Here is a 25671-nt window from a genome sequence, read left to right on the forward strand (position 1 = left end):
TATTGGTTTAGTGATGTCCAGGCAGGCTGAGGCTTGAGCTTGTTCTGCTATAAGGAAGGAAGCTGTGAGCACAGCACTGCCTTGTGCAATGACCCAAAATCTACCCATGATGAACGCGTGAGTTATGTCCCTTGGAGCAAAAAAGCAGAAGAGAGGCTGTCCCAAAACCAGCTCAGTCCTTCCAGAGGGCTGGCAGTCCATGTTGGTTTTGTTTGAATAAATCGTAGATCTGCTGCCATCCATGTAGATGTGCATGCAGGTGGCGTGCCTGTGCCCTTGAGCTCCTTTCCCAGAGAACAAGATTGGGAAAGCAGCTTGCTTGCAATTGGCTGCGCCTGAAAATTGTGCAAATCTGAAAGAGCAACAGGGTAAGCATTGCTGTTCTGATTTAGCCATCAGAAACAGCATGGCTGGCTGCCTTGCTGCCTGTCATGCAAAACATTTCCGATTGCAGACCACTCCAAGCTTTTTGCTTGCTGATCCTTAAGCATTTGTAGATGCTGAATCATTCTCCCAGCACTGCCAGCTGCTCTCAGCCCGCAGACCTGGGGGATGCACAGCAGCCCCTTGTCCTCAATGCATCAGCCTCCCACTGACTCAGCAGCAAAGTGACATTTCCAGCTACCGGTTTGTAAAGTGCTGTAAGAAATATGTTTGCGCAAGCCTCAATGTGAATATAAATCTCCACCTCGGGGGAAAAAAAATGCCACCACACAAAGGTTCCTCTGTTGCACTGTAACTGAGCTGCTGCTGTGCAGGGAGGCAGCAACAGAGCTGGGAGTGAACAGGGATGCAGGAACTAAAAGCACCAAAAATAGAGAAGTGCACGCCAGATTTTCCTCCTTCCCTTAAAGCTTTCAGCAGTGTCATTCCCTCTACAGCAGGAGGTATTTTGAAGATATCCTAAGGCTGTTTCTTTTTCATGAGGCTGTCTGCCACTTTCTCTGTAGTGAAATCCCTTTAAATGGGATCTGCTCAGTGATGCCCATTTATAGTGCTGGCTTTGGGAACACAGCTTCACCCCTCCGCTCACCGCAGGAACACTCATTCCAGGCATTGCTGCACTCTTGCTTAAGTCCCGTTTGGGGGATATGTGTGGGATGGACATTTGGGTGAGTGCTTCCCAAGGTCAGGCGCACTCTGCAGGCATGGTGCGGGCAGCCACGACCCCACAGCTTGCTGATGTAGGACAGCTGCAGTGTTGGGACAAAGCTTAAGGGCAGGACTTGAAGCCATACTCATTCACATGGGAATGGTACCCTGCAAAAACTTCTGAGGCATAATATATAGGGCTGGAGGAGCTCAGGAGAATGCGTAATCTCAATTGTGGCAGCTGGAATGGATGTGATGATTGTGACGGTGATCACTTTGACTGGCTGTGATGGTGGTTGGAGAGGATTTCATGAAGATGAGGGGTTCATGGCACAAGACCTTGGGCTGGAGCCTGCTCAGGAGAGGGGAAGAGAATCACAGAACTACTGAGGTTGGAAAAGAGCTTTAAGATCCCCCAAGACAAACCCCAGCCCACCCCCCACACCCACATCCCTCAAAGCCACGTCTCCACGGCTCTGGAACACCTCCAGAGACAGCGACCCCACCACCCCCCTGGGCAGCTGTGCCACTGAATCACCACTCTTTTGGAGAAAAAGTTGTTTCCTAACAGCCAACCTGACCCTCCCACGGCACAGCTTAAGGCCATCACCTCTCATCCTATCAGTGCTAGCTGGGAGCGCAGTCTGACCCCCCACCTCAGCCCAACTTCCTTGCAGGGAATTGTCCTGCCTGATGTCCCCTGGGCTTGGGCTCCACAATGGGGGCTGTCACAGTGCTGACCATGCTGCTGCAGGGCCTGACACTGATGGGTGCAGGATGTGCTGCTGTAACCATGGGCTAAGGAGAGTATTTCAGCAAAGGCCTATGAGATTAGTGCTGATTTTCAAACCATGCCCCAGTGTTTGGGCTTAGGGACTAAAGCAGCATTTTTCACTGTTTCCCTTTCATTCCCCACATGGCACAGGCTGGCAGAGGAGAGCACCTGAGCAACATGAGACTGCAGAAGGGCTACACTGTGCTCAGGATGGAAAATGTACAAAGATTCCTTGTGCTTCATCTTCGTACGAGCAGCTGCTCCAACTGGAAGGCTGCTCTTCTGGCTTCCTGCCTAAATATATTCCTGACCTGCTTATCTTTGCTTGAGCTCAGGCCATGATTTTGCAAAAACATAACACCCAGCCCACGGATGTACTTTAAATGCTGTCTCATATCAGATGCTCAGGCCAAATCCTGCAGCTCTTGCATGTAGGAAAAAAAAACTCTCAGTGTCTTTGGTACCTCTGCTGCCCACATAATATTGGAATAAGGGCCAGAACAGGGCCTTATTCCAGCGACTCCTGGCTAAGCAGCCACGTATCCACATTCCTCAGGGCATCCAGTAAGATCCATCTGTTAGTCCAGGAGCAAAGTGAACTGAGTTATGTATTGGAAATTCAAAATAGTGCTTTACATCCAAGAAATGATGCTGCTAGTAATGCAGAACCACCTGCTTTCACCTGGGGCTTGGCAGAAATTAAGATTCCTGTGTGTTCCAGCTTGGAACTTGGAGCTGTGCAGACACACAGAGACAATCCCAACCCCTTTCCAAAATAGGATCCATGTGTTTGCAGCATGCTCAGCTAAAGCAGAGCTTTCCCAGCTGCAGCAATTCCCCATCGCAGGGGAGCAGCAAAGAACAGAGATCCCCCTGCCCTGCACCCAGCCCCTGCCTTGTGAGAGCAATGCAGTGAGGCCACCCATCCCTTTTAGCAGCAGATCCATGAAATACAGCACTGTGCCCACTGCAGCCACACTCTGTGAGCCCATCAGATGCAGATGAAAGCTCCCAGCACTGCAATACTCACACCTCTGATTTCAGCTCTGAAGGCAGCAGCCCACCAAGCAATGGAGGCCACCTCCTCTGCTTCACCCCATGCTGACTCCATGGGGGCAATCTGTGTCCTACAGCTGCTTTTGCAAGGATAGATGAAGAAAAAAAAATTGCTTTTTTTTATGAATGTATTTGAATCTTGAGTTCTAGAGAATTGTTTACAGGAAGCCTAGTGAGGTTTCCATGCCCATTTATCCCTTGGCTTATTTGATTAGCCTGCCAGCAGGAAGGATTTTAGTTCCGCTTTATCCCAAATTATTTTTTTCACAGCTGTGATATGAGATGGTTCTGCCAAGTAATTTTGGCTCAAAATCTGACCTATATTGAATATCATAAGGTACTGAGGATGTTCTCAGGACTTTGAGGGGAGACTTCACACTGTGCTCTCTTATTATAACAGTCTTTAAATGAGTGCCTACAAGGAAAAAATTATATCTCCCATCTTATTGCTGATATTATTAAATGTTATAGATGTGATAGAAATGCTAATGTACCATTTGTAACTGCAAGCCAAAGTAATCTCATCACACAGTCCTTAGCACCTGTTTGCATCTTTCAGGACAGTTTCAGCACCTAATTTGCTACTTAGGGCACACACATCAGTTCATGTCATTGGCCATCGTTTGGGTTGCTGGTGTTTTGCACCCAGCAAAACTCCCAGAGCACATCTGGGCAGAGCTGCACAATATCAGCAGCACACACTGACATCTTCCAGGGTTGGCACATGGGGCACAGCCCTTAGGAGTGAGTTCTTGGAGCATCACCTGGGCCAGAGGGTGTGCTTATATTGTACAGCATAACCATGAGACTGGGAGCAGTGTGCCGTGCGGAGCCGTTCCGTGGGGATAACAGTTTGTGCAGCTGTGCCATCCTTGCTTGCAGGAAGGCCAAAACTGTGGCAATGTGACACTGAGAGCAGAGATGGAGAAGTTTTAAAAAGTTGTTTTATTTAAAAAAAAAAAAAAAAAAGCGATGCGATGGGTGGTTGTGGGGATGTGGGTGTGGAAGGGACGCAGCCAAGAGAGGAGGAGGCTGCCCGAATCGCAGCCCCGAGGGGTGCAGGGCCGTGCGTGGGGCAGCCCCCGACCAGCGCAGCCCTGCGGCGGCGGCACGGCGGCGCTAGGACCCTGCGGCGCTCTGCCGGCCGGCGGGATGGGCGCGGCCACAGTCCGAGCCAATCAGCTCGGCGTTTCGTCCCGTTTCATTTGCATCCCGCCGGCACTCAGCCAATGAGCGAGCGAGCCGCCGGCGGCGCCGCTCTCCGAGCCGCCCCGCCCGGGCTGCCGAGGCGCTCGCGGCTCATTCGGAGAATGGCCGCGGCCGCTGCGTGCGGCTCCCCGGCCCCCCGGCCGCCCCGCGAGCAGCCGGCACCGCCTCCGCGGAAGCGGGGGGACTCTCGGCGGCGGCAGGCCGCGCTCTTCTTCCTCAACAACATCTCCCTGGACGGCCGCCCGCCTTCCTGCTCGGAGGCTGAGAAACCGCCGCCTCCCCTCGCGGGCCCGGGAGAAGCGGAGGAAGCGGTCGAACCGGCCGGAGCCCCCCCGCGTCTGCTGTCCCCACCGCGGGCGCCCAACGGGCCCCCTCCCGCTCTGCTGCTGCCGCCGCCGCCCGCCGCATCCCCCGCGGGGCTGAAAGGGGACGCGGAGCCGCCCCGCGGGGGCATCGCGCTGCTGCTGGGCGGCCCCCTCTGCCCGCCCGCCCCCCCCGGACCTCCCGCGTTGCTGGGCGCCGTCAAACCGGGGGCCGCGGGGCTGCTGAGCCCCACGCAGAGCAGCGGCTTAGCGTTGGAGGTGCAGAGGCAGAGGTGAGTGAGGAGAGGGCTTCTCGGCTCCTCCCTGCCTCGCGTAGTCCGGCCCCGTTGGGGCGTGGGAAGCCGAGGAGGGAGCGGAGCTTTCCCAGGGCCCTCACCCCGCCCGGTGCCCCCGGGGGGTGGGGAGCGAGCGTGGGAAAGCGGCGGCCCCGGGGGAAGAGGGGGGCGTGGGACGCGGAGCCGGGGGAGCACCTGCAGGGGGCGGGCGGGGCAGCCGCGGGGCCGCGCCGATCGGGGGATGCTGCCCTCATCCCTACGGGAGCGCCTCGCTCGGCCCCGGGGTGCGGAGCTCCCACTGTGCGGCCGGGTGGCTCCTCTCAGCCCCGCTGTGCCGGCGTTCTGCTCGGTGGAAGGCAGCTGGTCCGGCTGGGATCTCGGGGATTTGAGCTCTGAAAGAGCTCCTTTTAGGCCGTTTCTTGCATAAAGAGCTTTGTAAAGTGAGCTGACCCCCAGAGCCTGCCGATAAGGAGGACAAAACCGAAGGCACCAATTCTCTGTGGTCCATAGAGCTGCTCTCGGGGCTCTGTCCGTGCTGATGTCCGTGCTCCAGAGCTGGGAGCTGCGGTGCAGTTAGCGGTGCTGCCTTTGGGTGCACAGCCGGGTGTGCTGCCGTGATCGCGGGAGGATGAGCAAAGCCAGAGAGCAGCCCTGTGAGTAGGGGTGTGGGATCCTCCTCCTCCAGGGCTTTAGGGTGCTGAGCTGTTCTTCTCTTGAATTCTCTTTGGTTTAATGTTGTGGATGATGATTTTGAACTTATCATCAGGAGCTTGAGAAGTAGAGAGATATCTGTGGCGTTATTTGTTCCTTCTCTTTTCCATGCCAAGTCAATCAGATGCTAAGAAAATACTCTTTAGTACATATTCCTTGGGTCTGCTCTTCTTCGATGTCCTTCCTGCCTCTCTTGGTATCTCATCTCGAGCTGTTGTGCTCCACTAGTAGCTCCAGTCAATCCAGCTGAAAAGAAAGATTGAATTGGGAAATGAAGGTAGAGAGAAGTGTGCAGAGATAACCAGAAAGGGCTTCTTTGTGAGCAGTGACAAAACAGGCCAATATTTCATCTTGGGGAAGAGATGGCTGCAAGAGCATAGGGCATTGCATTCAGCATTTGTCTGCTTGTGTCTCTGGTCTGTGTTATGCACCATAACCTATGGGATGTGGTGGGGAGTTCCTGAGATGCTCTATGGCTGTCAGGTCCTTTAGGATGGAAACTTCCAGCAGGAGCTGGGTGTGTGCTGGCAGCACTCCTTGGAGGCATGGTTTGATCTGAATGCTTTGCTTCATTGTGCTGCTTCAGAAACTGAATGATTTAACCTCCCACTTTTGTTTCCCTTCAGGTATCTTCTGTTAATGGCATCTTAAATTACAATGCTGTGTGTGTACTGCTTCCTTACCCACCTTGTTCTCCTCCCTTCTCCCTTTCTACCTTACTCTGTTCTTTTGTTCTGTCAAAGAACAAGTGGAACAACGGGCATCAGAAAGGACTGAGTTAATCTAAATCATTTCAAAGTGGGAGTGGGAGTCTGAGCAGCAGTGGTAACAGCAGTGCTTTGGACCAACTCTGCTTGGAAGCGTTGATTGGATGCTGTATTGCTGACATAGGTGTGATCACATCAGTTCCCTGTGTGCAATAGAAGTGCTCGATCAGGTTTTCCTGCTGGTGATGGCTAATGCAGTGTTTTGTCCTGCTGTCAGCTCTGCAGCTGCTTTCATTTTGAGAAACACTTATTAAAAAGAAGAAAAGCACAAATCCTGTGCTAATACACATTTTTTGGAGACGAATGAAACATAAAGCTTAAAAGCTTTAGCTGTAATTTCTAAACCTTCTGTACAATAGCCTGGGCAGGCATGGTGCTGTTAAGGAAGCAGCAGTACTGATTGGAGGCTGTGAGCTGCGACCTCTGAGCTGTAGCCGAGGGCTGCTGTGCTGCTCAGGGCTGAACACAAACACCTCCTGTGCCTGGGCTGTATTTAAAGCTCAGCTGAGGTGTTATGGCTGCACTCTGCTCCCCAGCAGCATTGCTTCAGCAGACTTCTCCCACGCTGTGCCCACAAGTGAATGCATGTGGCCAATTGCAAATGCCTGACAACTCATAGCTGTCTCTGTTATTGATTGCCTGTCGTTCCCAGCCAGGTACATCCATCAGTCAGCAGCAAGGGGTGTGCCTGGCAGCTGTAATTCTTGACTCTGAAGCCTACAGGATCTCAGCGTGCTGCTTTAAAGCATAGTTTGTTTGGTTTGCAGTCTGGAGTACTTCCCTACATTCCCTTCCTTCTGTCCCCCCTCAACTGGTGCCTCCCATTTGAGCCATAGCACCTGGGTTTTGCAAAGCCCACTCTGAACGGAGCCATACACTGGATTCTGTGTGCACATGAGGGTGAATACTGATGTCTGAGATTCTCAGTGCTTCTTGTATAGCTTTGCTGAGTACGGAAGTCTGCTGCAGTTTAATCACAAGACAGTGCTTTTCCTTTGGATTTGGGTATGGCTTGCTAGGCCTTTTGTTTCAGGAAAAAAAAGAGAGAGGGAACATTACTTTCACAAATTCTGTATTGTGATGTGCACGCAAGCCATGAAACTTGAGTTTTTCAATGAGGTATTGTTGATAAGGCAGGTGGGTGGTACTAGCAGGGCTGCAGCTGAGTTCTTTGGATACAGAGCTATTAAACTCTTAACCTTTGGTTTATAGATACCATGTATACAATTTACTGTTTCAACCTGTAAAGATGATGTTATGTGCAGAGCTCTTCGCTTATCTTGGAAGTGCAAGGGAAGGGAAAGAGTCTCACAAGGCAGTGCCCAGGTTTGTGGGAAGCACTGAGATTGTAACACAAGAAGCTTCTGCAAGAGCTGAAGCACCTTGGCTGGAAGCAGCTGCCTTCTGGGAGCGCTGCCCTTGGGTTGTTTGTTGGGTTTTTCCTTTAACTTGGGAGTTTTATTGTGCCAAAGGCTCTTATTTTAGCAAGGCACATGATGAGATGTATCATCTCTCAGGGAAGTACTTGAATATTTCCATAATGTATAATGTCCTCAGTGACATCTCTTGCATTTCACATGTTTGTTTTGGTCAGCATTTTGGTCATCTTAGCAAACAGAGCATGAAGCACAAGAGGGGACCACGCTGGTCCAGCTGGAGATACCCACAGGACATGGCAGAGCCCTGGGGAACAGCGTCCTGGCCAGCACCTCCTGCTGGCTTTGGGAGCAGCAGCCCCAGAGGGCTCTCCAGAGGTGTAAATGTGCTTTGGGAGAAGTGGGCTCTGGGCACTGCAGCCTTACATCTGCCTGCCTGCCTTGGGGCTTTGTTGCAAGACTGCTTTCGTAATTCTTGCTGGAAGGCATCGTTTCTCCTTGGATTGTCGAAACACCCTTAGCACCAGAGCAATGTGATATATGGGCACTGCTTCCGATTAGCATTAGGTCTTAATCTTATGTAATTGTGAGGCAGCAGCTACTGTGACAAAGATCTACAGTCAGTTATTTCCTTGTTAGTACTTAAAATCTTACAGGCTGAGTAAGCTCCCTATTTGATCTGCCTCCACCTCCAGTCCTGCTGCAGTTTCTTGTCTCCTTCTTGTTTGCCCTATGTGCTGCATGCTCCATTCCCTGCATGGGACTTTGCTGCTCTGTGAGGAGTGCAGGGTTTGCTTGTGGGTTTGGGACAGCAGAAAAGCCCTGCAGCCCTTCAGTTTTGCAAACAAACCTTGAATAAGAGCACAAAGGTCAAAAATCTGGGGCCTCCTTTCTAACCCTGAGGTATGCCACATAGCCCCACTCCATGCTTTGGAGTGTACTTTGTGTACTCCAAATCATGTATTGCACCAAATTTGTGGTGATGACAGTGGTTTGAATGCAGTTTACTATCAGTGTGGTCTAATTTCTATGTAGTTACTGCAGAGGTGTTGCTGCCAGTGAGCTGTGCTCAATCTGCTTTGAAGGAGCAGCAAATGCTTGAGTCACTGACAGCAATGAGACATGGGGTATGGGAAATGGGGGATTCTCTCTCACACACACACACTACAGTGCAAGCTTGGAAGCAGGCAAGTGTCTTCCAGGCTCTCTATGTAGTAGCAGTTGAGAAAAATTAAGCTTAAAGGTGGGATCAGATTCCTGTAATCCTCTGATGGCAGTGCTGTTACCCAGCCACAGCAGCACAGTTCATCGTGGGTTCTTGGCTCACCCGCGAGGAAGGGAAAGCCACGCTGTGACTGTGCATGGTGTGCCCTGACAAAGCAGATCTGACAGGTGTGTCTCCCTACTGCAAGCAAGGTTTGGGATCTATGGGCTCCTTGAGCAGATCACCTTTGGCAGTTGTCAGTAAGCCTGCACGAACCAGTAACTGATTTTTGTCATCATTACGTCAATAATTCAGTCTCTTGACAGCTGTGATTACACTAAGGTATGTGGAACACCTTACAAGGGGGCAGCCATGCAAGTAACTTTGGAGCGAGAAATAAGAAACCAAATTCTATTAGCCCTAATTTCACGCAGTAATTAAAAATTCTTGACCTCCTCTGTTCTGTTCATCTATTAGCAGTGTGCGTTGTGAAGGAGCAGCGGAGGATCTGAGCCCACCTGCTGATTTTAGCCAAGTGCCCCTGGGTGTGTGTGTGCACCATAGCATCCTGCCCCCTGGAGAAGGGCGAGGGATGCAGCTCATAGTGTTATGGGATGGAAGGACCCAGATATTATTGAGAAAAAATGTAGGCTAGGTGTGAGTCATTCCTCTTCCTATTCTTATGCCTTTCTTTTTTCTTTTTCTTTGATCGTTGGTTTGCTTCCTCTCTTGTGGTCTCCTGGGTGTCTGCATGTGGCCAGGCCTGTGGGTGGGTTGGGGGACCCTGCCCTGAGCCCCCTGAAAGGCCGCTGCTCTCCAGTCAGAGGCAGTGACTTGCACAGCTTTTTCCTTTCAGTTTGTAGGAGACTGAGGGATTACCGGTGCTATACATAGAGTGCTCTGAGCTGTGTCCTGTCCTGCTGGGAACACTTAAGAGCTGGGTTAACCTCTGGCCCAGGATCCAAGTGCTGTTTCTGTTTGTTACTTCCCTGTTGATATGAATGTGAGGCTGGAAGAACTGAGAAGTGGGGTTCTTTCAGTGGGGAATATATCGGAAGGGTAATTAGGGCTGGCTGCTGACTCCCAGGGTGGGAGTGAAAATGAAACTGAGCACACGTGGTTGGGTTTTATCTGTTCTGAAGGTGTCTGGTTGGTGCCTGGTCAGCTCAGAGCAGTGCTGTTGGATTCTGTGTGCACACAGATAACGAGGCCAGCCTTAACCCAGGATTCCTCATCTTGACCCTTATCTCTGGGCACGTGCTCTATGTGGTGCAGTCCTGGGTGGGTCCTTCTTTATTGACTCACAACAGTGAGAAAGCACCCAAGGGAGGCCTTGATGGGGGCTGGATGGACAGACAGACACAAACCAACCCTCTGTAGCTTGTCCAGGAGCAAGCTGTGTTGGCTCTCAGGTGGTTTGAACTTCCCTTAGGGTCCTGCTGACATTACAGCCTCCTACAGAAAACTTACCAAAGTTTTAATACTGGCTGCTTTGATTTCTAATTGCCAGGTAGATTGTCAGTGAGGTGTGTAAGATAACCAAGTTATGATTTTGGCTTTCTGCTGTTGTATTGAGGTCACATTTGGCAGCAGGTGCTCTGTGTAAATGACTTCAAGTCTTTTGAACTCAGCAGATCAGAACAAGGGGTGTTATCTTGGGTGACTGCTTAGCACAGGGTGCATGACTCTGCTGTTCTTCATTGGGCAGGAGCAGGGCTGCTGCATGACTGTGCTTCCTGTACGTATGAACTGACTGTGTGAGAAGAGCACTGAAACTAAGACAGGTTGCAAGCTAAGTGCGGACAACTCAAAAAAAAGCCTTAGTTTGCAGCATACTGCACTGTGTAATAGAGAAGTGCTGCTGTTAGCACCACTTCAACAAGGCTTTGGTGCTGCAAAATGTTTGCTTGAGCACGCAGTGTGCTCTGAACCTGTGAGACCTCTGAGGTTGGAGGAGAGCATCCTGCTTTGCCTGGTGCGTTGAATTTCTCCAGGCTGACAGCTTCACATGAGGACAGAAAATCTCAGCTGAAGTGCAGCTAAAAATGAAGTTTCCTGTTGGCACAGCAGGGATGAGTCACTGTGGCTCTGAGCAAAGGGGCGAGATCCTTTCACTGCAATAGCACTCGATGAGATGTGCTCTCGCAGTGCCATGGGATCAGGTGCTTTGTGCTCTCATCCCTGTTGTCATTGGCTTTGGGTTTGCTTTTCCTGGTTGGAATTTTGGGTGGTCCTGTGTGGAGCCAGGAGTTGGACTCGATGGTCTTTGGGGTCCTTCCAGCTCAGGATCTGTGGTTCCATGACAGCAGTGGAGTCACTGAGAGCTGTGTTCATGCCATAACATTTGAAATAGAAAACATTTTCATTAAATGTGTAGGCCTGCTGGTTTTTGGGGTTTTTTTTGTCTTTTTTTTTTTGTTGTTTTTTAAATTACAGGATAAATGCCAAAGTAGATTAAAGCACATGTATATGAAAGCATTGAACTTTACAGGAAAGCTTTCACTGGCAAGCAGAAATATTTTAAAACCGAAGCCTGGATGAAAGGTGTTTGGATGCTTCTGTCATTTATAAGGAGGAACAAGATCATATTCACATCCATAATGTCACTGGGTCTCCTGTGTAGCAACAAAGCTGTGCGTTTGGGTTGCTTATCCAACTTTGCTGTAAAAACTCATCCATAGCTGCTAGCAATTAAGAAATCTCATGTTATCTGCCCTCCTTGCCCATAGCTCCCCACACCTACCTGAGGTGCATGCTTTTGGTCTAGGGCTGGATGTTAACTTCGAAGCTTTAGGCCTTGGTTAATCCAGCATCCTACATGTATGGCCTGTAAGCTTCTCCCAGGTTGGCTTCCATGGTGATTTTTTTGTCTGTCAGTTGAGTTATGGTTTCGCTTTGTCACTGTCACTAGAATACACGTGGTTTGTGCTAAAAGCACAGCACAATGCATGCTTAGAGTGGAAAACATAGAGTTTGACAGTTGTGGTGTTGGTTGTGGTGTTTTGGTGATGTTGGTTGAATCTGAGGACCTTGTTCCTATAGAAATTGCAGCCAGTTTCTTTGTAGAACTCTGTCAACTGTCGCACTAACTTACAAGGTTCCTACTGTTACTCTCTTTGTATCTTCCATCTGGGGATTTCAGATGGACCCTGAGTACTCTGCTTCCTCTAACAGCCCTCCCTGCTGTTCTTGAGAGCTCTGTCCGTGTTACTGAGCTCACGTCCCAGACTCATGGTCTGCTACTGGAGCAGCACTGTGTTCTGGGGCAGGAGTGGAGCTACAGATGTTCTGTCATCATAGAGATGTGTGTGTTGATGTGTTTTGGTAGGCTTATATAAAATGCCTTGGTATGTGTAGGGAACTTTTTGTAGTATTTCTGATAAGACTTCAAATGTGTTTCTGGAAACTTTAGGTGTTTAGCTTAGAGGTAGGTGTTCCTTTGTGTTGAGTGGTCTTGTTAACGAAGCCAATATAAATATGTACCCAAAGACTTCAAAGTTCCTAGCAGGGAAAGCAAGTTCTTGGCCTTTTTAGGAATGTGGAACTCGTTGGAAGAGCGCTTACCTACAAAACAAATCCAAGAAAAGCTGCCATTTGTCCTAAGAGCTCATACATCTGTTGCAGTTCATAAACTCAGAGGCCATGAACTAATATTGTTCACTCTTCGTGGTGTTGTACATTTTACAGAAGGCGTTTTATCTCCCAGCGCTGCTCTCTAGACTTTTTAGAAGACATAGTGGAATATGCCAGTGTACAAAGGTACTTTTTTCAAAAGCAGCATTAACCTTGACTCGTTGCATGCAGTCCTCTCCTCCCTCCACCCTCTTCCACGCCAGTATCTGAGGTCCTGCATGCTAGTGCTGCCATCTGATCATAAATCTGGCACGGTTTTTCCTTTTTTTTTGTGGTGTTTTTCAGAGCACTGAAGTGTTTGGGTTTTGTCTTATAATTGCAGAACGAAGCATATCTCTGGGTCTCCGAGGCACAAAAACTTGAAGAAGATGCACTTCATCAAGAACATGAGGCAGTATGACACGAAGAACAGCAGGTAACAGCTGGAGATCAGCTGTACCCTCGTACTTGTGTGAAATGGGATGTGCCCATAAACAAGTTCGAGTTGTGGTTAGCTGGTTAACATCAGTGGGAATAATGCACTGTCTCTAGTCTTCCTAATTTTAAACATGTTTTATGTCAAAGGCAGTGGGTATTTGTATCTGCTACATCTGCAGCAATCTGCTGATGGTTCTGCCACTCCATGAGGAGAAAGGGAGGAGATTAAGCCATTCTGCCCTAACACTGTCCTCCTTTCTAGCACAAAGAAGAGTCCCTTGTTTGTGTTTCATAGAAAGCTGCTTTGTAACTTCTGGACCATAATTCTTATCCTGATCTTCTCCCATCTGTTTACAGGATTGTATTAATCTGTGCTAAACGAACGCTGTGTGTGGCTTTTTCTATCCTACCTTATGGGGAGAGTTTACGTATCAGGTGAGTTGCCTTTAACTGTGCTACTGTTTGTGAAAGGTCTTAAGTGAGTACATCTGCTATAGGTCTGCAGCTTTCTTTACTGGGAAGCCTTCAAGGTTCTATAGTGAAGCTATAAATGGGGTTTGAGATGCTCTTCTATTTTTTTTCACCTCTCTGAAGCTGTGAATGTCACTGTCCACAGTCTAGGCCAAATAGAAGCAGTTAAGCTTGATTGATACTCTTTTAACAGCTGTACTCCATTTTTTGCATGGAACTGTAAATAGAATCAAATATGAGAAACAAGTCCTGCTAATTAGATTTCCACGCAGCTTTGCTCAGGTTCTCGTGAACTGTTGGTTCTGTGAAGGTCTGACCTACAAGTACACTATAGAAAATCATTTTATTTTAATCCACTTCTGCCAAAACAATTGTGTTGTCACTTCTGTCCTGTACGTAACATACGGCAGAAGGAAACGGATGTTTAGTGGTGGGAATTGTATTGTATTCAAATACACTTGCTGTAAAAATAGTTGATGGGAAAACATTTTCCCATTGAATGGAAAAGCAGCAAGGTTGCTGGTGTTATTTTAGGGCACTTGTGAGCTCAGTGTTATTCTGCTTGTGTGGAAGCTGGCAATGCAGTTATTCAACTGAATACTGGAATATAGGTGACAATGCTGCATGCTGCCATCACTGAAGCAGAGTTCTGGTGGCAGCTCTAATTCCTAGTGTGAGCTTGTGTGCTCAGTGGCTGGAAAATGGCAACTGAAAGGCCAGCTTCTGATCCTGGAAAACTAGTCATATAAATCATGCTTGCTGCTGAGTGAGCATTTCTGTCTTACCAATGGTTTGTCTTAGGCAGAAGGACTGTACCTAAAAATAATCCCTTTTTTGATGGGCACGTTGCTGCAGATTTGACTTTTAGAATGAGATGGAGTGCGGTTCTTGATTTAATGAACATCTCCATGTTTTGAAAAGAGTAGTGAAAAATTAGCGCTGGCTTGGAGATGAGGTTGGTGGACAGTCCAGTTCATGCATAGTGAGCTCTGACCCTGTGGTGCTGGTGGAGGCACAGGGCAGGCCCTGGGATTCACCTTAAAGGCAGCTGAGTTCATGCTGTGTTTTCCAACGGCGCATTTTCTTGTCTGCATTTAGTGATCTGAAGATGGATGGACAGAAGCAGCGCCATCCTTCTGGGGGCGTTTCAGTCTCCACTGAGATGGTCCTTGGAATGGAAGGAGTAGAGCTGGGGGCGGATGGCAAGGTAAGAAAATCCTTTTTTCTCCTGGTCTGTAATGCTGATGCCTGGTGTGGGGTGATGGGTGGTCAGCTGGCTGCTTTCACCTCTGTGACTGTTTGATCCAGAGGCAAATCACTTGCTTTATGTAGCACTTGTATAAACTGAGAACTGTAACTTATCAGAGCACTGGAAGTCTGCTTAGATCCTTAAAGTTTTGAATGTTTGATTTGTGATAGTGCTTCTGAGGAGGCTGTCAGTCTCTGGTCATTTCTGCCTCCATTTCTGGAGAATTGTCTTCACTGTCATCTCAGACATCATGTGAATAATTTTTTTAATATAAGTTTTTTTTAAAGGATGAGATGCATACCTCTTCAGTTATATTTGTATATTGCCAGAATTTTATTGATGCAGTTCTCCCCTTTTCCTACATCCTCAACAACTCTTTCATACTGAAGACCACAAAAGCAGAGTATTCCCAAGTAGAGGCTTTTCCTCCCATCCCCCAATTTCAAGGTCCTCACTCTCACTGGGGATTTCTGGGTTGTAGGATCCTGTATGTCTGGAAATAAGCTTCCAGTATTTTTTTTTTTCTCCCCATAACTACTACAACTTTCTTTTCTTGAAGGTTGTGTCCTATGCAAAATTCCTATACCCAACCAATGCCCTGGTTGTTCGCAAGGCTGACAGCCATAGTGCTGTCCCTTCCTGCAGAGCTGGTGCTTCACGGAGTCTTCCTGGGTCGAGATACAAACCTGTGACTGCAAAAATGATACCAGCAGGAACAGAGATCGGTAAGGATGGCTGCCAGCGTGCTCACTGCTTCTGCACAGAGCAGAAAGGTGGGAAAGGACTGTTAGTCTGAAACAATTGCAAGTGGTGAAGTGTTTGGAAGGAGACTGCTTAGAGCTGAGCAGGGGAGGTTTGTCAGTGAAGGACGAGCCTTAGGACTGAGAGACTTGTATGCATTCCTTGCATCCTCTGTATATCTGGCATAGCTGGTGCAATTCAAGGACTGCAAAGCATTTCCTTGGCAATGTGAAGCTTAATATTGCTCAGCAAGAAACATCTGGTGTGCATGGGTACAGATGGCCTTCCTTGCCTTCTAGCAGTGTAACAATGCACAAATCAAAGGTTTATGTTAAACTGTGTAGAAGAGCAAACCTGACAATGCTATCATCTGCTAGATTTGAGCAGCAAACCACGTTTGTGCAGTTCTCTTTGCATACTTGTGGAAGACAAACTGTTAGTTTGCACTGTATAAAATGGTGTTGGGCATATGTTGGAGACAGCTTGTTTGCTTTGTATATCTATTGCCTGACACATACAGAATGCAAATGGATGACCCTAGCTGCAGCTTGCCTGTCTGTAGGGTCTGCAAAGACTTGTAGTGTTTGCTGTTTGAACACTGTATTAAAAAGGAAACAGGAAATTTGAAGCTCTGTGGCTCAATGTTGTGCTTTCCTCATTCCTTCAGGAAACGAAGCTGGGGAAGTGGCAGAGTATGATCCTAATCTTCTGGATGATCCTCAGTGGCCCTGTGGAAAACATAAACGGGTTCTCATCTTTGCCTCTTACATGGTGAGTGGTTGTGTACCTGAGCAGAGAGAGTGCCTGAGAGATCCTCCTGTAAACAACTTCCCTGGGGAGAAAAAATCCTTGAGGAAGCAGTTGTGGCTTTTTAAGAGCTGACTGGGAGATGCTCAAGTGGCTGAGTTTGTATGCTGAGCTTGTCAAGGACCAAGTTGTCATATCTCTAAATGTGTTGGCATTTATTTATGGTAACTCTTTGCTTACTTGTTCAGTTTTTTTTCTGTGGCTGAGACTCAATCTGGGCTATTACCTAGGCATTAGAGAATTATAAAATAAAACTTGTTTTTGCCTTTGTATTAAAGTGCCCTTGACAAACTTGTTCAGCTGTCAGTGCTGTTCACAGGACAAATAATTTTTCTTCCTCTGTTTCAGACAACAGTCATAGAATACGTGAAACCCTCAGACCTTAAAAAGGATATGAATGAAACCTTCAGAGAGAAGTTTCCTCATATCAAGCTGACACTGAGCAAAATTAGGAGGTAAGGAACAAGCAGTGATTGAGATCATCATCTACACAGTGCAAGGCTGCTTTTATCTGTCACTTGTATAGAGCAAATACTAGATCTATTTATAGTATATATGATTAAATGCTAATCTCTTGTTGCTGGTTGAGCTGGCTGTAGGATGACAGGAATGCTTAGGTTGCTGGGAAGGAGTAACAGTTGGTTTTCATCTTTCAGCCTAGATGAGTTTTGCTTCATCAACACTAATAGCCAATTAACAATGAAGTAATATCAGCTTTGAAACAAATACTTGTAACTTGGTTGAGTGGTTTTCATGCAGTCCTGCTCTTATCCAGCTCGTCTCTCTGGCTGTTTCCACCTTTCAATTACAAGATTTGCTGATGAATGCAGTCTCAACAGTATTCTAGAATAAAAAAAAAAAAAAGGTCTGTTCTGGGAACATTTGGTAAAGTATTTTTTGAAGGCATAGAATTCCTCACCATTCAGGAAATGTCTGACTGTTCACCAATGAGATGTACTGTTATGCCTTCTGAGAGCTGTAATCCTGCTGGTATTACACCAGAGTTAATGCAATTAGGGCCTTCTGAAATAGCCAGCTTAGAACATGATACTGCTGAATCACTAGCACTGCAGTTCCCAGCTGAGGACAAGGTTTGCTCATTCAAAGTCTGGCAGTGTCCTGCATGCTCCTCTTTGTAGTTGTTTCAAGCAGGGATTTTTGCAGAGAGCTCTGTAGCATGGTGATAGCAGTGAGAGGGAGCATCCTGCATAACGTTCACCTTCATGCAGAAGTGAAGGGCCATCTGCTGTGGGGGTGATGAAGCAGTTTGCCTTCCCCCTCAGACCTGATTCTCCTCTGAGGTGTGTGGGAGACAGGCCTCTCTGTGCACAGCATTGATGTGATGGTGTGTAGGTCAGGGCAGTTGGGTCTTATGAATCATGAACTTGTTTGGGACCTCAGAGGGATCCATACAGCAACAGCCTGTGCTTCAGTGAGGGAGCTGAACTCGTAGTGTTCATGGTCGGATAAGGAACTGTGCTTCCACAGTCAGCCAGGTGAAATCAGTGCATGGATCAGCTCCAGCTTGCTGCCAACTGGGCTGCTCCAGTCTGGGGTAATACCAGCCCTGGTTTTCCAAATAAGAGTCTTGAATGTGTGCTCTTCTGAGTTTCCACAGTGAAACTCACACTGTTGGTGTGCACGCACTGAAGTGTACCTACAGCGTTTTCTAAAAGCTGTTTGTCTCAGAGGGTGTTTTTTCCTTTTTCCTGCCTGTTCTTAGTTTGAAGAGAGAGATGCGGAATCTGAGTGAAGAATGCAATCTGGAGCCAGTTACTGTGTCCATGGCTTATGTGTACTTTGAGAAGCTTGTTCTCCAAGGCAAACTCAACAAACAGAACCGCAAACTGTGTGCTGGTGCTTGTGTTCTGCTTGCAGCCAAGATCAGCAGTGATCTCAGGAAACATGAAGTTAAGCATCTTATAGATGTAAGTACTATGAGGCATGTTTTGGGTGTGGTCAAAACCTTCCTTTTCCATAGAACAAAGCAAAGATAAAAAGAAACAAGAATTTCAGCCACTGCATGTTGCATTCAAGGCTGACTCTTTCAGTTAGTTTCAAGCTTCATCCAGGGCTCTTCCTTTTGGATGCTTTTTCTAATTTATGAAAAGCTGACTGATACAGTCAATGTCCTACTGATCTTACAGTGAGGTTTTTTTGTGTTCAGTGGTTGCCTGGAAAACAGTAACTGTTGTGTGGGTGTGACAGCTGTGCTGATCTACATGTTTGATCTGTGGCAATACTTCTCTCTGGTCTTGCATCACTTATTCCTCTTTTGTGTTGACTTGATGTGAAAGTGCACTGAGAAATTCTGGATAACTGATTGTTTCTCTCCCTCTGCTCTTTTTTTTTTTTTTTTTAATTTTATTTTATTTCTTACTATCATAGAAACTAGAAGAGAGATTCAGATTCAACAGAAGAGATCTTATTGGTTTTGAATTCACTGTCCTTGTAGCTTTGGAACTGGCTCTCTATCTTCCTGAAAACCAAGTGTTACCTCACTACAGACGGCTCACACAACAATCTTAACCAAAGCTCCACTCCAGCTGGTAGCTGGCAGCACTGGGATAGCATCGCTGAGCCCTGCTGCTGACTTGCCATTGGCCTCTGTGCCCTGGGAGCATCCTGCCAGCTCTGGCTCTCAAATCTGCAGTGTGTTTTCAAACTGTCAAGGTTTGCATTATGGAGACACATGCGAAGTCTGGGAGATGGTACGAGAAGAGATGTTGAACTTCATTTTGTTTTGGACATTTAAAGCACAAGTGTTCACCAGTCAGCTGTCATGGCTGCTGATTATTCCTTATTTATCTTTGCAGTTTTACTAAAACTGTTCTTCCACATGAAGAATCCTATGGTATTGTTTCTTTTTTTTTTTTTTTTTTTAAGCTTTTATTTTATTCCTTGAAACTAAAGGAAGCATCACTTCCATTCCAGTGCACCATAAAGTCCAGATGTTTCCAAGAGTCTTCTTGCATTTTTACATTAATGGAACACATACTTTATTTTTTTTAAAGATGTGCCTAAAACTGGCTGGTCTGGTACCAGTACTTTTTAAGTTAGTTATGTTATTTCATAGAGAATCCTGAATTTATATAGACATTTATTCTTTACCTGCATTGGCCTTGTGTATAAGGAAAACAATTCCAGTATATCTGCACTAGTGATACCCAGGGCATCTGTCCCATACTATAGCTAGACTGAAGTTGCTGTTTCAATTTAGTTAACTATAATATCTTAAGAACATACACTTTATTTAAAGATTGTTTTGAAGTCTGTCATGAAACACCACCTGTTGAACAAGGTAGCTGCAGCAAGGTGATTACCAGCCCAGTTCACTCTCAAATGGAAGATGAGTGCTTTTGACCAAGAGCAACTTGGTCTAAAATATATAATTTCTTATATTGATTTGTTTCTGTGTTCTGTAGTCTGAACTAAGCACCTTTTTCAGTAGGACTGTATTATATATGGTCTTACATGCTCTGAGCAAGTACTTAAGTCAGTAATGCTGTTTCTGCCAAACCAAGCCAATGACACAAAGCATGCTTGATATTGAAAATGCTACTTTTTTTACTCTGTTCTTCCAAGCATTGCATCACTGTGACAGTCCTCATAATACTAGCATTTGTTGCACATCTGAACAGCTACTTACCAGCCGGTGCCAGGCAGCACCCCACTGCTTACACAGAGGTTAATAAGTTCTTTGACCATTGACTATTCCTTCATTTGTTCTTAAAATATCCAGGTTGGGAATGAGCTCTGATTACATGTGGAACCTTCTGTGATATTGGTTTTATTTTCTGAAGCAATATTGTGATACAGGTAGCTGTGTCCATTTGCAAGAAGCAAAACTGATGCTTAGCTATTAAGACTGAGAAATTTGTAATTTGTTTGACTTCTAAATGGGAATGCTAAACCTTGTATTGAGGTATGGGTACCTGCTATCTAATATGTAAAGTAATGTAAATTTCTGTTCTTTGTATTAGATGTTGTGGGCAAAAACAAAGCTGAATCTTTGTTCCTCAGCCATGTTTGGCCTGAAGCTAATTTTGCTTCATTAGAGTTGGAGCAAACTGTCTTGGAGCTCCTTTCTCTTTATGTAGGGCTCAAATTGTATTTTTCATATGTAATAACTACACTGACTATTGACTCCTTTGTAACTGTTCAGCTGTACGTAGCTTCAAGTTATTTGTGTAAATTTAATGTGCTTCTGGCTTCTCTTTAACACAGAAGGACTTTCCAATCTCTGTAAGTGAGATGGTAGGTAATAAGTTAGGCTAGCCAATTATCTAACAGAAGGGTTTTAAAATTGCCTACTGGTTCAACTTTCTACTGAATGTAACTGTCCTTGCATGCAATTAATAACAAAGTGCTAAACATGTATAGTGAGCCTTGGAATTAGTGAACAGATGTGAGCACAACTGAAGTGGTCCACTGCTCCCTGTGGTCATTGGGTAAGGAGGAAGAACTGAAATTGAGCAAAGAAATTTTTCAGGTGGTATGTCCAGAAATTCATAACCACTTTGCTTAGTGAGAATGAAGTTGGAGAACGTCTCTGGGGATTTCCTTCTACTTAGCATACGAAGAGTTTTCTTTAACAATTGACTTTCTCCCCATGTAGGGGAAAAAACGCATTTATTTTTGGAACAGTTCAGTCTGTATTCAGTGGAAGTTTGTCTGGTTGCAGTGGGTGTTTGGGCTGGAGTTCCCCTTGCAGAATGGGAACTATTGTTTACCATCATAAATGGGTAAGGTTTTGGTTATATTTTGGTGTGGTTTGTTTTTCTGTTTTGTTTTTTTTTTTTTTCTTCAGAAGAACAGATTAGGATTAGGAGTATTAAATGACAGAATGCTGTTTAAAACTAACTGTAAGCATTGGCTGAGGCCCACGCAGTGGTGCTGAGCCTGGAGGCTGTGTGGGGTGCAGGCAGATGCGACAGCCCAGGGGAGGCAGTGATGTTGGAAAGGAGCACAAGCAGTGCTTTGGGCCAACAGCAGCCAGATGCAGCTTGTAAATGAGTACCTCTTTTGTGTTGTCTCTGCAGGATCAGTCCTGGAGCGATACAGTAGCTGTGTATGTGTGTTTATTTTTCTGTTTCCAGTGCGTAACTTCCAGCCCCGTTCAGTTCTTCCTTTGTAGCAATATTTATCATTTCACCGAAAAGCTGCCACCGTGTGGCGAAGGACTATTACTGCGTTACCTATTAATAAAGCGGGACCCGAGCCCTCATCAGCTTCATCTGCGCCCAGAGCCCTCATGGGGCAGGGGCGGCCGAATGCTGTGCACCTGTGAGTGCGGTGCTGCTCTTGCGATTCTCGACAAGAGGCTGTAGGTTCTCGTGTATGGAAGGAAAAGGAAAAGGAGAAAAAAAAAAAAAAGAAAAAAAAAAGCTGTGTTATGGGTTTTTTTTTGTCTATGTTATTTAAGAATCTGGCTTATACACTTCCATGTACTTTTATTTTATTTTTTTTCCCCCGTCAACTTGTGCGTTTAAGATGCTGTGAAATAAAACTGTTTTGATACGTGTTTTGTAACCAATCGTCGCGTTCCGGTATGGTGCTTGTGCTGCTGGGGGCGGGCGGGGGAGGCCTGATAGGGCAGCTCCCGCCGCCTCTGAGGGAGCCTAACGCCACCCGTAACGTCGTGGCAACACACCGGAAGTCGACGCTACGCCGGAAGTCCTCCCCCGCCCGCGCTCTCATTTCCGCTTCCGGCGAGCAGCCTTTCCTTTCCGCCGCGGTGCGTGTGTGAGGTATGGCGGCGGCGCGCGGCTGCTCTGAGGGCAGGGCTCGGTGAGGGGGGGCACCGGCGCAGAGGGGCTGCGGGAGCCGGGGAGGTCCTGGGGGCTGGAAGGCGGGAGGGAGGATGACGGTAGCTCCGTTCCCAGCGTGCCGTGAGGCGGGGTGGGGGGAGCTGTAGGGCCCGGGCCTCGTGGGACGGCGCTGAGCTCTGCCTCGCTCATTCCAGATCTCAGCGCTCGGTGCCCGGCTCCACCCGCACGCGATGCAGAACGACGCCGGCGAGTTCGTGGACCTCTACGTGCCTCGGAAGTGGTGAGCGGAGCTGTGGTGGTTCCCGGGCAGAGAAAGGGAACTGAGGCTGATGTTTGGCTTATTATGTTTAATTGGAGGGAGGATAATCTTATTTCCGTATTTTCTACTTATCTGCTATAAGTTTTTTTCAGCGAGGACTCTATTTGAAGAGAATTCTCTATCTTAGGTTGCACAGCAGCCGCCCGTACAGTGCAGATCGTTTAGGGCTGCTTTTAAAGGAAACGTGTTTGTAGTGTAGTACCACTTCTGCACTGCAGGCTGCTGCAGAAAACGTGTTAGATGATTGTTATCTCAGGCATGAATCGTAAAGACAGTGTTGAGTCTGTAGAAAATGGACAGTTTCTACAGAGAAGGTTATTTTTATATCTCATAAAATGCACGTAAATGGTTTATTTTTGGGTGATTTTTTTTTAGTTAGATGTTTTTGAAGCCAGCAATTTCTGAGCAGACTGAACAACGTGAATGTTTTTTGATAGCTTTTATGGCTTCTAGTGAGTAAAGGTATAGGCAATACATTTTTGAAGGATTTAAATGACCAATGGTTTTTGCACGTTAGAAAAGTCAAATTTAGTACAACGTTTCAAAGGTCTGTGCTTGTGGCTGCACTGTATAGGAATAAACGGAGCATGCCAAACTGTAGGGATCGTTGGCAGCTGAGAATGACTAAAGTGAAAGTCTCCATCAAACATTCTTAAAACTGAATTCTGACTTTTTTGTGCAGTGCAGTGTCTGAGCCTTGTGTTGTCACTATGAACATGTGCAGCTCTTGTTTTCATGTAAGTGTAGCTTTGACAGTATTTAAGTATACCTCGTTGTTTACTCCCCAGCTCTGCCAGCAATCGAATAATTGGTGCCAAGGACCATGCTTCCATTCAGATAAATATTTCTGAGGTAAGTTTCTTCACAGAAGAGTTTGATAAGAAAGCAGTGCCTTTCAGTTTTGATAGAAGTTAGTAAATACAAACACTTGTTGTAAGCTTCAGTAATTGTACAAGTGCAGAGCTAGAGAGCTTTTGCACTTACTAGGATACTACTGTGTCACTCCTGGTTATTTTTCAACCTTTTGAAAGGTTGAAAATGACTTATTCCTGACCATTTAACTGTGTGACTAAATCAAACAGTCAACTTTAGATAGAGTTAAAATTAGGGGATTTCTTTTCCTGAGGGAAATAGAAAGAAGTGCTTAATTTTTCCTGTCCAAGAAAGCACGTTTCTTTAGTGTGCTCTTCTCCAACCCCCTGCCACACACAGGGCCACCAACCTCCCCATTTAATAGCAGACCAGGCTGCCCAGGGCCCCATCCAACCTGGCCTTGAACCCCTCCAGGGCTGGAGCATCCACAGCCTCTCTGGGCAGCTTGACTTAATTAATTACCTTGACTTAATTAAAAGAAACTTGAAAAAAAAAAAACACTAAACAGGCAGTAACGTTTACCATTTTCTGTTGCGTTTTGTAATGCTGTGTGATCCATTAGATGTTACAGCTATGTTATGTCATAAACAATATGTTTGCTTTGAATGTATACCTTGTAGATTCTAACAGAAGTGTTTGCCTTGGGGTTTTGCAGAAAAGCAAAGAATATTTATTAGTGAGCTTTTGGCAAGCATGATGTAAAACTTGGTAAGAATTCTGTAAGAATCCGTGCAGTAATTTGCTTGTAATTACAGGTCGACAAGGTAACAGGCAGAGTCAATGGGCAGTTCAAAACATATGCCATCTGTGGAGCAATTCGTAGGATGGTGGGTATTTTCTTGGAACAATATGACTGTGGTCCTCTTTATACTGACCAGTGATTTTTTAGGTTTGTTTGGCCCTGGAAAATGAAGTGTGCTTTCAGCATATTTTGGAGGAAAAGCTTTTGTTGGGATAATAAAAACAGAGCGAAGGCGTGAGCTAATTGACTTTAAGAGTCAATTTCTTATGTTTTTTCCTCAATTCTTTGATTAGGGAATCATTTATGTTTGTATTTTTTAAAAATCACTAGAAGATGCAAACTTCCAAGAATGCACCAAGCAGCTGATACCTGGCTTTTTATCATTTTATCATCATGTTATTAGATCTGATACTGTCTGGAATTTGTTAAAGAAGCATTTTGTGAAGCTTCCTACAGTTCATCAGCAGTTCATTTGCTCAGAAATATGTCTTGTTAATGCAAGTGTGTATTTTATCAAGCTCTGTTTTTTATTCTGAAGAATGAAAACTTAACAGCTTGTTTTAAAAACAATAATCTGTTGCAATGAAATGCAACGACCTGTTTTGGAAAAACAAACAAACAAACAACCTTGTGCATTTCACTGCCATTAATAAGTGCTGCTGCTGCCTCTTCAGTCTGTGTCAGCAATCATTCACTCACCTAAGATTTACTGTTTTTCTTACAGGGGGAATCAGATGACTCCATTCTGCGTCTGGCGAAAAACGATGGAATTGTTTCCAAGTACGTGTGCTTATCTTTCCATAATAACATCTGCAGAGGTAACATTCAGTCCCAACCCAGATTTCAGGATGAAAATGCGTGCACTGTATTTTTAGGATGCTTGTTGCATGGTTGATCTGCAATACGTAGTGGAGCTGTTGAGGTGCAACAGCTTGTAATGTCTTTGTTTGGTTTTCTTCTAGGAACTTCTAATGACTGAAACTGGTGTGGATACATCGGATGTCAAATAAACAGTTCCAACCTATGCTGTGCTGTGTCTTTTGTGCAAGCAGTGAGCAGCAGTGGTTTCATTATGGTTTGTCTTAAAAGTACTTAGAAATGTGTATCAATGAGGGGTGCATGATACAGATTCTAATTTTGAATTCAGCGCCAGCTGTAAGTCAAGAATTCCACTTCACTCTTTGTCCACTACAATCTTTCTAGTTATAACAAACAAGCTTTGCAACTGTAGCTCATCTCTTTTCATTTCTGCTGGAACAGTTTGCAATGGAACAATCTCATCCTGCTTGCTGATTTTTCACTGGCCAAACCAAAGGCTTTGTTTTGGTTGTGCTATCAAAATTTATCTTTTTTCCTGCTGATAAAAGGCTCCCAATATTTGTTCTGCCTTTGACACGTGTTCTGTAGGTGCATTACAAACAATGAAGCTCATAAAAAACTTAAAAAGTAATAATAATACTCTGTGGTGTGCTTGCAGCCTGATTTCAACATGAGAGAGACTCAGAGTTTTAACCCCTTAAGTACGGCCTTGATGCTGAGAAGTGAGGGAGTGATTTAAGGAGAAATAACTCTTAGTATCTGGCAATATTTTGGTAGCTGATTTAATAGTCTTTCAGTGGCTAGATAAACTTGCTGCTGTGTTATTTCTTAGTTATCTTACTCGCAGAGTCCAGGCAGTTTGCAAGCAGTGTCAATTAACATCTGCTGACTTTGCATTTCTTATCTGCCATTCCTTCTCTCTGGCCATTTTCTATCATTTCATGTTTTTGATGTAACATGCAAAGAAATGTTTATGATTTAACTTGAAAAAGTTGATTCGTGATTTTGCCTGCTGTACTTCAGGTATTTATTTTTAACTGT

General features: G+C 46.0%; 2 protein-coding genes across 2 annotated transcripts; both read left to right on the forward strand.

Moving 5' to 3' along the window:
* Positions 1 to 4218: 4218 nt before the first annotated feature.
* Positions 4219 to 21464, forward strand: CABLES2 (Cdk5 and Abl enzyme substrate 2). Its single transcript, XM_052683928.1, has 9 exons — positions 4219 to 4727; positions 12744 to 12836; positions 13196 to 13273; positions 14408 to 14516; positions 15118 to 15283; positions 15967 to 16070; positions 16455 to 16561; positions 17830 to 18034; positions 18495 to 21464. Exons 1-9 carry the CDS (start codon positions 4234 to 4236, stop codon positions 18633 to 18635), a joined length of 1497 nt encoding a protein of 498 aa, XP_052539888.1. The 5' UTR covers positions 4219 to 4233; the 3' UTR covers positions 18636 to 21464.
* A 303-nt stretch (positions 21465 to 21767) lies between these two features.
* Positions 21768 to 24835, forward strand: RPS21 (ribosomal protein S21). The gene is made up of 6 exons (XM_052683954.1): positions 21768 to 21856; positions 22072 to 22157; positions 22985 to 23048; positions 23825 to 23896; positions 24536 to 24591; positions 24774 to 24835. Exons 2-6 carry the CDS (start codon positions 22108 to 22110, stop codon positions 24781 to 24783), a joined length of 252 nt encoding a protein of 83 aa, XP_052539914.1. The 5' UTR covers positions 21768 to 21856; positions 22072 to 22107; the 3' UTR covers positions 24784 to 24835.
* The last annotated feature ends 836 nt before the right edge of the window (positions 24836 to 25671 follow it).

The sequence above is a fragment of the Tympanuchus pallidicinctus genome, unplaced genomic scaffold (genome assembly GCF_026119805.1).
Source record: "Tympanuchus pallidicinctus isolate F22 unplaced genomic scaffold, pur_lepc_1.0 scaffold20, whole genome shotgun sequence".
Taxonomy (NCBI): Eukaryota; Metazoa; Chordata; class Aves; order Galliformes; family Phasianidae; genus Tympanuchus; species Tympanuchus pallidicinctus.

Bases quoted from the DNA above. Each gene is read 5' to 3' on its own strand.
- CABLES2 (XM_052683928.1), top strand. From the start codon at position 4,234: ATGGCCGCGGCCGCTGCGTGCGGCTCCCCGGCCCCCCGGCCGCCCCGC. The intron at 12,837-13,195 runs GTAACAGCTGGA...ATCTGTTTACAG, and splicing joins TATGACACGAAGAACAGCAG to GATTGTATTAATCTGTGCTA. The intron at 13,274-14,407 runs GTGAGTTGCCTT...GTCTGCATTTAG, and splicing joins GGGGAGAGTTTACGTATCAG to TGATCTGAAGATGGATGGAC.
- RPS21 (XM_052683954.1), top strand. From the start codon at position 22,108: ATGCAGAACGACGCCGGCGAGTTCGTGGACCTCTACGTGCCTCGGAAG. The intron at 22,158-22,984 runs GTGAGCGGAGCT...TTTACTCCCCAG, and splicing joins CTCTACGTGCCTCGGAAGTG to CTCTGCCAGCAATCGAATAA. The intron at 23,897-24,535 runs GTGGGTATTTTC...TTTTTCTTACAG, and splicing joins GTGGAGCAATTCGTAGGATG to GGGGAATCAGATGACTCCAT.